General features: G+C 42.7%; 1 protein-coding gene across 3 annotated transcripts in view; it reads right to left on the bottom strand.

The window, feature by feature from the left end:
• The window catches only part of ARHGEF3 (Rho guanine nucleotide exchange factor 3), an 84,662-nt gene that overhangs the window by 30,373 nt on the left and 41,607 nt on the right, over window positions 1-12,682 (bottom strand). For all 3 annotated transcript variants that reach the window (XM_082059712.1, XM_082059713.1, XM_082059714.1), the window contains one exon: window positions 11,731-11,793. In XM_082059712.1, coding sequence (XP_081915838.1) covers window positions 11,731-11,793 — 63 coding nt within the window. The remainder of the gene's footprint in view (window positions 1-11,730; window positions 11,794-12,682) is intronic.

The raw sequence follows: 12,682 nt of genomic DNA, 5'->3' as shown, positions 1-12,682 counted from the left end.
AAGCAGAGCTGTCTAATAAAGATCGGAATGCACTTTGCATCTGGAATAGAAGAGCAGGTATGTTATTACATACCGTTCTCTGGAATTCGGTGGGTTTGTTTTTGTACAAACATTTACAGACTACCTGCTTCTGTTGCTTCTGCTCATAATTGCTTCCTCTGTGTTAAAATAAAGGATATCTACCCTCTCAAAGTGATCACAGCTTCACCACAATAAGAATCTATCTATTTTGTGAGTTCAGGAAGTCACATTTCTTTTCGGCCGCGCTATCTAACAGCAGATGTGCGCGAAAATGTGTCGCTGCAGGATGTATTAACCACAGCGCACGAAGGAGCCAAAGGGCTGAACCAAGAAGCTCCAGAGCCCGTTCAGCAGCGGCGCAGCCCCCCGCTGGCTGTGAGAGCCCATCACCGCACATCCAACAGCCACCACAACCCGGCAATCGGTGCTCCGTAAAGCGCAGGCTGTGCCCTTGGTTCACAACTACCTACCCTACGAGCACCTTTTTTTCCTCTGAGTTACACAGTCAGACAGGTACGCTACATCTACAATATAATGATGATTCAGATGTTATTTCCCCAAGATACAGCAGCTTGGGCGGTGGAAGAAAGTTTGGTTTGGTGGTGTGGTTGGAGTTTGGGTGTTTTTAATCATTGCCTGCCCTCACATTCTTTCTCACCATCGGCAACATTTGAGCTGCAAAATTGTCTAAATTAATCAGCTCCTGATCTAACATTTGTCATAATTGCAATATCCACGCACCCTTTGGAAGGTCCAATGAAAAAATCATATTAGCCAGTTTTTACGTTTGTATCCAGACTATGAGAAAGCAGTTTCAAGTGAGATATCCCCAGTTTTCAAAAATAATGGTAACAGAGAGAAACCCACATAAGAAATTAATACAAAGAGACATGTTTCTTGCAAAAAGACAAAACAGAAAGGAGGAAAAATCTTTAGCCCTGATGAATCTGTCCTGATTCCATTTCTGGCGCTTAGAGACGAGCAGCTCTCATTAGGACTTGTCCAGCTCAGCAGGAAAATGTCACCAAACAGCAAGCTGAAAAATGACATCAGAAATGTTGTACCATGGCTCTCATCCCCTGTCTAACCCTACAGAAATACACAGTACCAACCCGGTTTTGCCTTCTGACCCACATACAGATTGCTCTGTACGTACATTTTGTCAGCAAATGGGCTCAAGAGTCGGACAGTGTTTGGAAAGAAAAGTTACTCAGGTTTTACCCTGGTAATCCCTGAGCTTCAGGGATCGTGGACAAAAATAATAAGCGAGCAGTGTGTTTATCGACAGCTTCAGATTTGTAATTGGGAATTCTTTTCTAAATTTCGTATGGCCACATGGAACATGAAGGTGATCTCAGAGACAGCGCTGTCTGCCACCATAACCTCAGCTCCACTGTTCTAGACCTTTCTTCTCTAGGAATTAACAGCAGCTGTGCTTGTGAGGTGACCAACACTAGCACCTCATTGAACAGTCCACATCACACGAAAGAAAGGTGAATGAAACTCAATAGTATTCAGCAGTGAAAAAAGGCAACAATACTAAAGAAATACTCCTAAGAGATAACATATTTGCTTACAGTTTTTAATATTCCGATATGATCATTTTGTTCATTTTTTTTCCATATGTGAATACATTCCAATATCAAAGCCCACAGTTTCTTTCCTACTGTATTCAGTTCCGATAGGACGAGGATCACGTCTTGTTTGTGAAGCCGGGTGGAAGTTTTTAACGGTCCTTTTCAGGAAGAGTGCATCTGGTTTTTAAACTTGTTCCTTCCTAAACTTGCTAAAGTTGGCCCGGAAAATGTATCAGGAAATAAGTGGAGGATGAAGGGGGTGGGGAAAGAAACTTTAAAGCCACCTTGTCTTAATTAAATGTCTCAGTGTTACTTGTTCCTGTGCCGCAGCCCCAGCACCTCACACCTGGGGGGGAAGTGTCTCCTCTAATTGGCAGCCTGCAATTAATTAATGAAGTGGAACCAGTACACGCTTGAATGCAGCAGAAAAGCAAACATGACAAGCAGTATCGGAAAACATTGCTGCTTTCTTTAATACTCTTTTACTGCTAGAAAATGTGGGAAGGGATGGAGTAAAGGCGGACACCAGTGAAGGAGCAGACGCCAGCGCCTCTCGCGGTCGTTGTACCACAGGGGTCTCTCAGCTGCTGAGTCACCACCTGAACACACAGGTACAGTAACGAGTTACCCCTAATAAACAACAGCCTTTGACATTTTTAGTCTTTTTCGTCTTATTTCAACCAATCTGTCTGCAGCCGTAAGATTGGTGTGGCTGGTACAACCCGTGTCAGCTGGAGCCGCTCAGAAGGACCATTTCAGCCGCTAACTCGGCGGGGACGCCGGGCCCACCGACCCGCGACGCGAGCGTCACTCCTGCCCTTTCCCACCAGCTCGTGGTGTTCAGCAGAGATGAGGCCAGATATTTAACTGCTGTGTTGGAAAGAACAACCTTGGGAGGGGTATAGACTGAAAAATAGCCTGTTATGTTTGGAGCTTTTCCTTCCATTTCTTTTTGTTGTTAAGTAACAGCAGATCTTATAGAACATCTCTAGTACCCTGAAATAGTCTCAGTGCAAGTCTTTTTTTTTCCTTTAATGTCAAATTTTAGAGAATTTCTGCTGTATGTTCCGGATTGTTTCTCCTGAACGAAGCCTTCCTCTTGAAGTTCTAAGCAAATAGCTCTTCCAAAATGATTTTCCTCTTCCAAATACCCTACAGGTTTCTCATACTCTTGTGTAAAGCAGGAAAGCATGCCTCCTACTGCAGCAAGGAGAACTTCAAACCAGGTGAAAAATGATGCGGTGCAGGATGGGAGTCATACCTGGCAAATTCCTTCTAAATTTGCAGCTTCTGTTTCAGACCTTTAAGTGGTTCTTTTCTTCCTAAAGATCCCAGTGGAATTCCCCCGGCAGCAGTGTGATGAGATGTCCATCAGGAACGGCTCCTACCAGCTCTTGTTCTGCTCCTGCCGCGGGTCCCTCAGCCGCTCTGCCCGGGAGCCCTGCTGTTTGCTTCTAAACAGACTGCACAGTTCAATAAAAACAACCTTTTCCATACCAGAAACCGACAATAACTGAGAACAATGAATGGTCCTTATCAGCTCCTGGAATCCCCAAGGACAAGACCTACTCTTTCCGTACAGAAGCTCCCACATGGCAGAGCTATAACATTTTCACTTTTCTGACGATCCTTTAACAGAAGAAAGATGAATGTTGTCATTAATGATTTCTTCCCACTTCCATTTCCTATTTCTTTACCCGATGGGAAATTTTAGCTCACTTCTTTGGCATTATTTTTAAGAAGGGGAAGCTCTGCAGCCCCTGGTGACCCACGGCCCAGCTGCATTACCTGGGGCAGTCCCTGCGACGCAGGAACGGCGGCACAAGGCCCGGCCAGCCCTTCCTTCCTCCCTTGCACCGTCTGCATTTTGGAGTGACCGCACACAACCGATTAAAAGAAAAAAAAACAAACCCAAAAGCTGCTGAATGCACCAATTCTTTGCTGCTTAACTCAGGTCACTAAGGAGAAACCAGAGGATGAGAGGTCTACCAGTAAATCCACCCAGCACTTGTGTATTGAAAACGTTGTGGTCTGTTTAATGTGAAGAGCTGCTTCTCGAGTTGCCCTCATCCGTATCTCTCACTCGTAGAGGTTTTTAGCCTACTTAGAACAGCAAACGCCGCAAGAGGAAGATATTTTGAAGAGCACTACAAGTGGCAAATGTGAGCAAATTTATCGAGCAAGAGATTCATCATTGCTTAGCTCATGCATGAAAAATTATTACTACTTTGACACTATTTATGTTTTCTGCTAATGTAAACAAAGACCACTATAAGACAGATGACAACTGTAAGAATCACAGTATAGGTATATTATTGCTACTAAAGAAACTGTATTATTGCTACTAAAGAAACTGTTTTGGAAAGAAGGCATCTCGTTTAATGGAAGGGAACATTTTTTCTTCCTATTCACAGACATGGAAAAGAAAGCAGGAGTCTCCTCTCCCGCCTTGGAAGCCATGGGGCAAATTCTTTTTCCCGAGGCACCACAGCATCTTCACTTCCTGAGGACTGAAGGTGCACTGGTGCCTGATTCGATTGGTCTTTCCTGCCCTTCCCCCCGCCCCATAAAAAAAAATAATAATGACTAAATTCAAAATGCAAGGTAGAGGAACGATGGCCAGCTATCGGCAACAAAGGGGACACACTATCCTCAGCTGCCTCTTTGGCCAGTTGGTTTATTCTGGAACTTCAGCAAATGTAAAATAAAGTGCTGGTTGACCATGACATTTTAAACGCTGGGTGCAGAAAAAGCAAGTGAGAATGTGAGACAGGCACAGGCTAGGAAATGTCCTGACAGACAGAGATCAGTGTTCACCGTTACCTCAGCCATGCTCTACTGGCTCTTATTCTTCCTTCTTCTTACTATCCAATGTGGAACACCATGGCATTGACTTCACGCAGGAAACTGATTTTAACAAATCCGTACAGAATTACTTCCTGGGTCTGCTTTTAATCTGCTTCTTTCGCAGCTACGCATCCTACATCGAAACCATCTCAACTACAGCAGGTTCTGACATTCTGCAAGCAAAGCAAGCTCGGTCTGTCACATCATAAAAGAATAACAGAATAATAGTTTCCATTTTAATAACATTTTGTATAGTCCCTTAAATTTGACAAATGACTTAGTATCACTAAGGAAAAATAAGCTCATCAGCATTTCATAACCAGTGAAAACAAGCCACAGAATGGGTGATGTGTGAAGTTCACACGAGAAATGTGTGTCATGACCACAAATAGTCGTGTATCTCCAGACAGGCACAAACAGCCTCCACAGAGACACGGGCGGCAAATCCATTGTCTATAAACTGTTAAAAACTTCACGTGAGCAGAAAAAAAGCAGAAAAAGCTGCTTATCCTGGCCAGAGTTTGTAATCCCGTAACAAACATGTCTTGGGACGTGACAATGCCCGAGGTGCGTGGGATGGAGTGAACTGCCGCGGCGCGCAGGAAGTCGCTGCTGTTCTCAGAAGTGATGGTACAAAAGAAAATGTCAGAGATCAACTACTTCAGGTGTAAGCAAGGAACACCAGAGTATGAACTCACTCTCCCAGAAATCACACAATGGGTAACACAAGGTATATACAACATATATTCCAGTACAATGCTCAGACAACTCTCATCTTCGTGCCCCAGAATTGACTCATTTGGCTTAATTAAGAAGCAACTATGAAGCTTTAATAACAAAGATAAGAAAAAACTTCATCCAGCTACTCCACACTACCCATAAATACCTTCAGCACTTAACGGGTAATTAGTAAAGAGTTAACGGGTACAACAAACACGAGGTGCAGGCTCCCCAAGGAGCGCACTTTGCCCCTTCCCAAGTCCCAGCCTGTTGACATCCCATCATGTCCACTCACGGATCGCCTTCTAGACCCAACAACAGACACATTAGATACAAAGAGCTGATTTAGATGCTGACAGATCTCATACAAAGATATCCAGAGAGTAATAAATAAGAGCCTATGCCTATAAAAACTTGCAACTTGCCTTTGTTAATATTTTCGCACCATCAGGGATCCTGTTCTCTGGCTGAAATCAAAGGTTTCTGGAAGAAATTCCATCAGCATCACAGGAAGATGAAATGTACTGCCAGCTTCTCCCCCTCCAGCTAAGGGCTTGTATTTGGTTCGTTAATTATTGCACTGCAATTGATTTAATTTACTTTCAAAGCTCTTCACTGATGTTTACAGAAGAGTCACAGCAATGCAAAGAGCACCAAAACTCTTTACCAAGGTTATATATTTAAGCCTCGACTGCCACGTACAGTGTAAGGCAATGTCTGAGAGTGGTGTGAGTGGGAAAATGTGAGTGATGGCAGCTGCAGAGAAGCTCCTGCAGAAGTAGCAGAGGCTTCTATAAAAATATGTCGAAATAGTGTGATGAGAAATGTCTTTATTATTGAATTCAAGCACTGAGATTGATGGATGGGACAAACGCCCTCCCAAGGCCTGTCCTAAACCCTGTGATGTTACAGAGACACACCAGGGTATAGTATTTATGTACAAAGTTAATTTCCTGTTATGGTCGGTCGCTTCTGGAGGTAAAGCCAAATGTATCTGGCATTACAGAGATTTATGGGCACTTAAAATATCCAGCCCTGCTAATTCAATGAAAGCCTGACCTGAGTTCCACTCGAGTCCCCAGTAAGCCCTGGACTGCGTCAAACTCTCCCAGCAGTTATGACTGGAAGACGAACGGGCCATCGTTTCCCTATTCGACGGAATCATTACAGACTATTTGCATCAAGAGTTTAACGTAACTTGGAAAACCTCAACACTGACTCAAGGGCTCACACAGAGTCATCATTTTTCTTACAAATTCTGCCTGCATAGTCCATATTATAGATTCAACATAAAATACAGTTACCAGTGATGAAGTATAAAATTTAATTTTAGAAAATGTATTGAATTATATAATATTTATCACTAGAGAGCTAATGTCAGTTTTTGTTTTGACCTCCAAATAAACCAGCCAAACTCCAATAACTTTTGTTTCTTGATCCATTTTCATTATGAAAATGTAACTCCATCTCTGCAAATCTTCATCAAGCCACTCAGCACACGCATTTCTTAATGTATATCCAACTTACAGCTGTCATTAACATCTGGCTAATTTCCGTTCACAAACACTGCTGCTTTTGCCCTGTTGGAAATGAGCATACATCAGGTCTGATTCTGTAACCCAAAAGTAACTGAAACTGAATTTAAACTTCAGTTGTCGTTTTCTCTTATGGAGGAATATCACAAAGCAAAACGGCATCACAGCATCAAGAAAGTAACATTCAATTCATCAAATTCCTATTTTGGCATATTTGTATAGACAGATTTGTACTGAAGATGTCCAACTTCATCACGTTTGCCACCTTCACAGAATAATCGAGAGACTTGCTGGAACAATTAGACAAATTCTGAGCAGCTGTTGATGTAAATGAGGAGTAACTGTATTGCAACACTACAGAGAAAGTCTGAGACTGTCCCAGAATGCAGGAAGAAAAAAGAATGCAGCAGTTTATACATTTTTTCCAATAGAGCACTTGTAGGGCTTGTTTAATGAGAAATTGCGAGAGAAGAAAATAACAAAACATGGCCTTAAAATAAATGACATTATTTGAAATAATACCCAACAGCAGACAGTGTCTAGTCCATAACAATCATATGATGGATTAATAATGGATTAAGAAGAGTCACTTTCTAATAAAGCCTGAATCCAGATGGAGCACTGACCGTCTACACGACAGAGCAATATTAAAAAGTCATGAATAATTCAAACATTGTCTACATTTAACTGGGCGAGCTGGAGGCCTTTCCACTGCGAACACGCAAGGGACCAGAGTTTAGAGAAATAAAAAGACCCAGATACAATATATATTTTAATTAACTCACCACTGATAAGCTGATGTAGAAGTAATCCTCTCTAAGCTTTTCAAAGCTAGCTCGCTATACCTTAGCAATCAAATATTATTGAGTTTATAATTAAGTTTAATTAGGTCAAAGAATGTTTTAGTTACACTGACTCTCGAATACACAGCAAATGTTCACAAAGCACTAAAAGCAATCAAAATTAATGAACTCTGATGTAGTATATGCAAATATAGGTAACATTTTGTTTGTATTTTATATTGGGGTGTATTTTATTAACTTGCAAGTAGACAGATGAGCCGTAAGACTCCTCCAGTTCAAAACACACTAATAAATGACCATTTGGAAGAATTTTATTTTCAGCAGTGATAACTGCTCTATGTAACTAAAATAAATAAGGCTTCTGAGGTTTTGCATATGGAATTTTACCTTCTTTATGAAAGTGTTTTATTTGTCTAGTTCATCATGTATTTGTTGTATGTTCCTTCTCAACATAACAAGAAAACAAAAGCAACTTCTAGGAGTAATTTTGCGCACAGCTGCTTGCAGAGAAGAACGGCACGCCATGGGCCTGCTGCTTCTTCTGAACAGGGTTTTGCTTACAGAAGTATTATTTTATTCTGAAAAGTGCAAGTTTTATATTAGGATTTACCCGCTTTTTACTCTGAACACCTCCCGTGTTGCTTATGATTGAATGGAGACTCATGAGGCACATGGTCTCATCCATCCCAGGTACGTGATTCCAAGTCCTTTGCAGTAGCCACTCAACAGACGTTCTTTGAACTACCTTGCTGAGTACAGAAAAACCTCCCGATAACCGTGACCATCACCGCTTTGCTTGGTATGAAATATTGACTATCGGGAACAGTCCACATTCCCAAAGAGCACTTGGCATACAGAATAGAGCAGATACACGCTGTTTCCAAGAAAGACAGTGAGAGAAGTGGCTTCAAATTCAAATGCAAAGGCCCGAGCCCGGCTGAGCAGCACAAACCCCTGTGCGTCTCCAGCAGCCCATGGGGCACAGACTGAACACCCACGGTTCACAGTTCAAATAGCAGAAAAGAAGAGAAGTGGCAGCAGAAACAAGGAGGGAAAGCACAGGCAGAAAAATCTGGAAACAGCCCAGAATTTAAGGAGAGATATTGTGTCTGCACGAGGAGGAACGGAGAATTGCAGAGCTCCACGAAGGTGTTCCAAATGCAAAAAACCACTTTGCTGTCTCCGTTTCTCTGTCCCAAGTCTCCGAGCTATAAAAGGGCATCTATGAAATCTGAAGTTTGTGTAAGTCATGTTAATTACCTCATGTCTGTAAATTGACACGCATATGCGAATCCGTCTAGAACATATCACCACTTTAAGAGCACAAGAGTGAAACGTGCCACAGGCTGAGTTAACTGTATAGACTGAACACAGGGTAAACGTTCCGGTGAAGGCCAAGATGAACAAAAGCGTGCTGGGTAATACACATATTCTCACTTAAATACAGACTTCAGAGTGCAGTGGCCTCGCGTATTCACGCGCTCAGCCTTCACAGTCTGCTGGCCGCATCTGTCACAAGTTATCACAAACTATTTGACATTGAGGGGATTTACAAATCCACTTCTTGGCAATAAAATGAGCCAAGACCAACCAGCCAGTTTAATAAGCCAGTTTATCAACTCCTGAAGCATCAATACCAGTCCAGACCGCTAAGCAAACACAAAGATCATTTAACATGCTCAGGTTACCAGTCCTTGTCCTGAGTCAGCAACTCTCCAGCCAGCATTTCCTGAGAAAGGAAATTCTGTCCGTATGCCGGACTCCCCTGGAAAAGGCAGGTGTGCCTGGCAAGGGGCAGGCGGAATCAAAAGTAAAAATCTATTTTTATAAAACCACTGTAGACAGATTATGGAATTGGCAGGAGACCCATATGTATGTTGCTTTCCAAGGTATGAAGCAACTCCAGTTTTTAGGTAGTTAACCCTCTCTTTCCCATCCCCTGGAAAAGGTGATGGACTGATGCATTCGCACACACTGGGAACTTCAGGCACGGTAAGAGACGGGCAGAGCTTTCCACCGCTGAGTAGGAAGCAGCAGCACATCTGTGTGCACAGTGGTGACCGCAGAGGGTGACCACCAGCACAGGGACAGCCAGGTGACAGCAGCAGGCAGGTGATGGCCAGCGCAGCGACAGCCAATGCAGTGATGGCCAGCACAGTGACCGCCAGGTGACACCAGCAGCCAGGTGATGGCCAGCATGGTGACAGCCAGGTGACAGCAGCAGCCAGGTGACGGCCAGTGCAGGGACAGCCAGGTGACACCAGCAGCCAGGTGACAGCAGCAGGCAGGTGACAGCAGCGCCTCCTCCCCACAGCAGCCGAGGGAGCCGGTGGAGCTGGGCAGGAGTCGTTCACCTAATTACAGAAAGCAGGACATCCGCTGCACAGGGAAGTCTAATGTGCTTATTTGTTAAATACGTATGCTGTTTAATAAAAAAATAACCTATTTTATTGCAGAGCCTGAGAGATTTATTATCTGTAAAAATTTAATAACATATAATTATCCCAGTTAGGATCTGAATTCATAATAGGGAACACATGCATTCAAATTTTTATATTCTCAGGCAGTGCCCTGGAAAACGAAGGCTTTTGTGGAGGATACACATATAGGCAATTTGGCCTGTCTTTTCAAAGACATAAGAGAGTTACCAGGCGAAGGAACCCGAACATGTATTTACATTATGCTAAAACCCAAAGGCTCCAACTAAGCGCAGGGCCCTCGCTATGTCATTGCAAAACTGTCATTGCTTGGAAGACAAAAAGATACTGTGTTGGGCTAATTAAAGTCACCTGCGAGCGGCTGTGACTCAGGCTGCGGATGCCGCAGGAAGCGTGTGAGAGCAGAGCAGACACCGAGTGATATACACACAGTTTACTCTCCCAGGCTCCAGAAGTACGTCAGTTGAAGGATTTCTTCAAAGGAATGGTTTCACATGGTCTAATTGTTTGGAATGTCAATTAATGGCTCTCTAAGAGCAAACCCAAGCCAACAAGAGACATCACTCTCTCCAGTATAAACAGCATCTTGTAGCACATCTCCCTTGTCTTTTTTAAACACACACACACCAAAATGCTTCTACAGATAAATATTCAGCCATGGACTGCTGGATTCCAACTGTCCCTTCCACGCTGCAACATCCCACGGTGCAGCTACAAGGCTCTAATATTTTCTACTGATATGAGACACCAAGAACTTCAGGAGCAGGTATTCCATCTACGTGCATGCTCAGCACTGTCTTTATCGTTATCTGTCAGCAAAATACGATGTGGAAAGAAAAACAAATGTTTATTTGCCATGTGCAGGAGGCTCACAAAGGTGATAGTGTCCTCCTTTACCAGGATGATTATAATCTAATTGGCAGGAACATGAGTGATTAGAAAATGCGTAATTCTTCCTGCCCACTTGTTTTAATGTCAACAGCTCCCAGGTTTGCCGGGCGCACCTGAACCATCACCTGAAGCCAAGAGACCCGAGGGTGTTGTTCTGAGGTCACATGCCGGGCCGATTTTCCAAACCAAAGGCGCTTTCCCTCTCGCAGGAACTCACCCTGACAGTTTAAATCTTCTCTCACAGCCAGAGGCCAACTCGCCTGAACACCCATTATCACCGCTGAGCAAGCACAGCTTCGCGCGCCCAACAGGACACTGCAGGGCTGGAATGCAGGAGAGGGCAGGGTAAAGTATGTTTCAAAGACACAAGACATAGTATATTCTGGCCAGCTTTACAGCATATGATAGAAACAGTCTGTTTGTAGGGAAAAGTACACACAAAACCTGCACAATTTCTATAAAATGTATTTTCTGACGGTTTCTTTGCATGTGACGCGTGACAGAACAGCATGGCTGGAGGTAACGTAGCACACGCAGGTCACACAACTGTATTAATGTCGCATTACACAGCTTCACACGAGCATTGACCACCAACATCACTGAAATAAAATCTCTCATACAGCTGTGCAATGGGATAAAAGGTCTGTTTTTAAGTCCTGCACTCACAATGCCCTTTCATCCTGATAATTACTTACTAATAAGAAATTCGCTGCTTTACAGTCGACTGTCATCCTGACTGCTTGTTTCTATCATTAAAGGTTTTACTACAGAAAAATGAAAAGCAGTAATATTTCAAATTTAATTTTTTAGTAATAAGCAGAACAAGTTATTCAAGCTATGGATGAAAACAACACAGCTGAAAAGATGAATGGACTTGTTTCAGAGGAAAATGACTCACGCTTGTATCCAGGCTGCAGATACTGATCGTGTCTTCATCTCGAGTGCTCTGCTTTCGTTTCTTCTAGAAAACAAAATGAAAAGGAAAGGTCAGGGTTGAGTACCAACTACCACTGGTCTGATCCTGAAACGGGTATCAAGTCATACATACATATATATATATCTGTATATACAAAGTTTATTATTTGCTCTCATCATCATTATAATCACCATGCATGTGAAGATAAGCTGATTTTCACAAGTTCAAAAGGTAATTATTAGCACATCAGTACATTAATGTTTCTCTTTTTTTGCTCACAGACAATTAGGTTCACTTCAATTAAGAAACGAGTAATTACTGCAGACTGTAAAATGTACTTTGGCACTTGACATTAATTTTTATAACCAATAAAACTGTCAGAAGCAGAAACTTGTGTTTTGTGTCGAAAGCCTGTACACAGGGTTTTCAAAACATACATTCAGCAACCAAGTGCTACCCCCAGACAGTCAGTAGTACACAGCGGGGCTGACAGGTGAAATGTACTGCAGTACTCATATTAACACATACTTCTATTTTTCAAGCCTGATTAGACTTCTGTAGATACAACGGCACGTGTCCTTTAGCTTTCCTCAAAAAACTATATATTGATTCTATTAAGCCACCACTGAGTCCTGACTTTGCACACAAGAAATGACAAAACTAAGAGGTACCGTCCCGCCTGCCCGCTGGACACAGGTTAGACAGGACAAAGCATGTTTAGATTTGGGATTCAGGTCTCTACCGGAGAAGGGTCAGTTGAAGCGGGTATGGCCCAGGTACACTGGAATCTGTCTGTACTGATGGTCATTCTGGTGGACGGGTAGGAGAATAAAAGTGGATTCCAAAACAGTCAATACAGTAATACGATAAAAGGTATTATACTCTATACACAGGTCAAAATGGAAAAAAAAAGTCTCTAAATACTATGAATTTT

The sequence above is a fragment of the Streptopelia decaocto genome (assembly GCF_964273445.1).
Source record: "Streptopelia decaocto genome assembly, chromosome: 8".
NCBI classification, from domain to species: domain Eukaryota; kingdom Metazoa; phylum Chordata; class Aves; order Columbiformes; family Columbidae; genus Streptopelia; species Streptopelia decaocto.
Note: the sequence above shows the minus strand (reverse complement) of the source record. Positions and strands in the feature narration are given on the sequence as shown.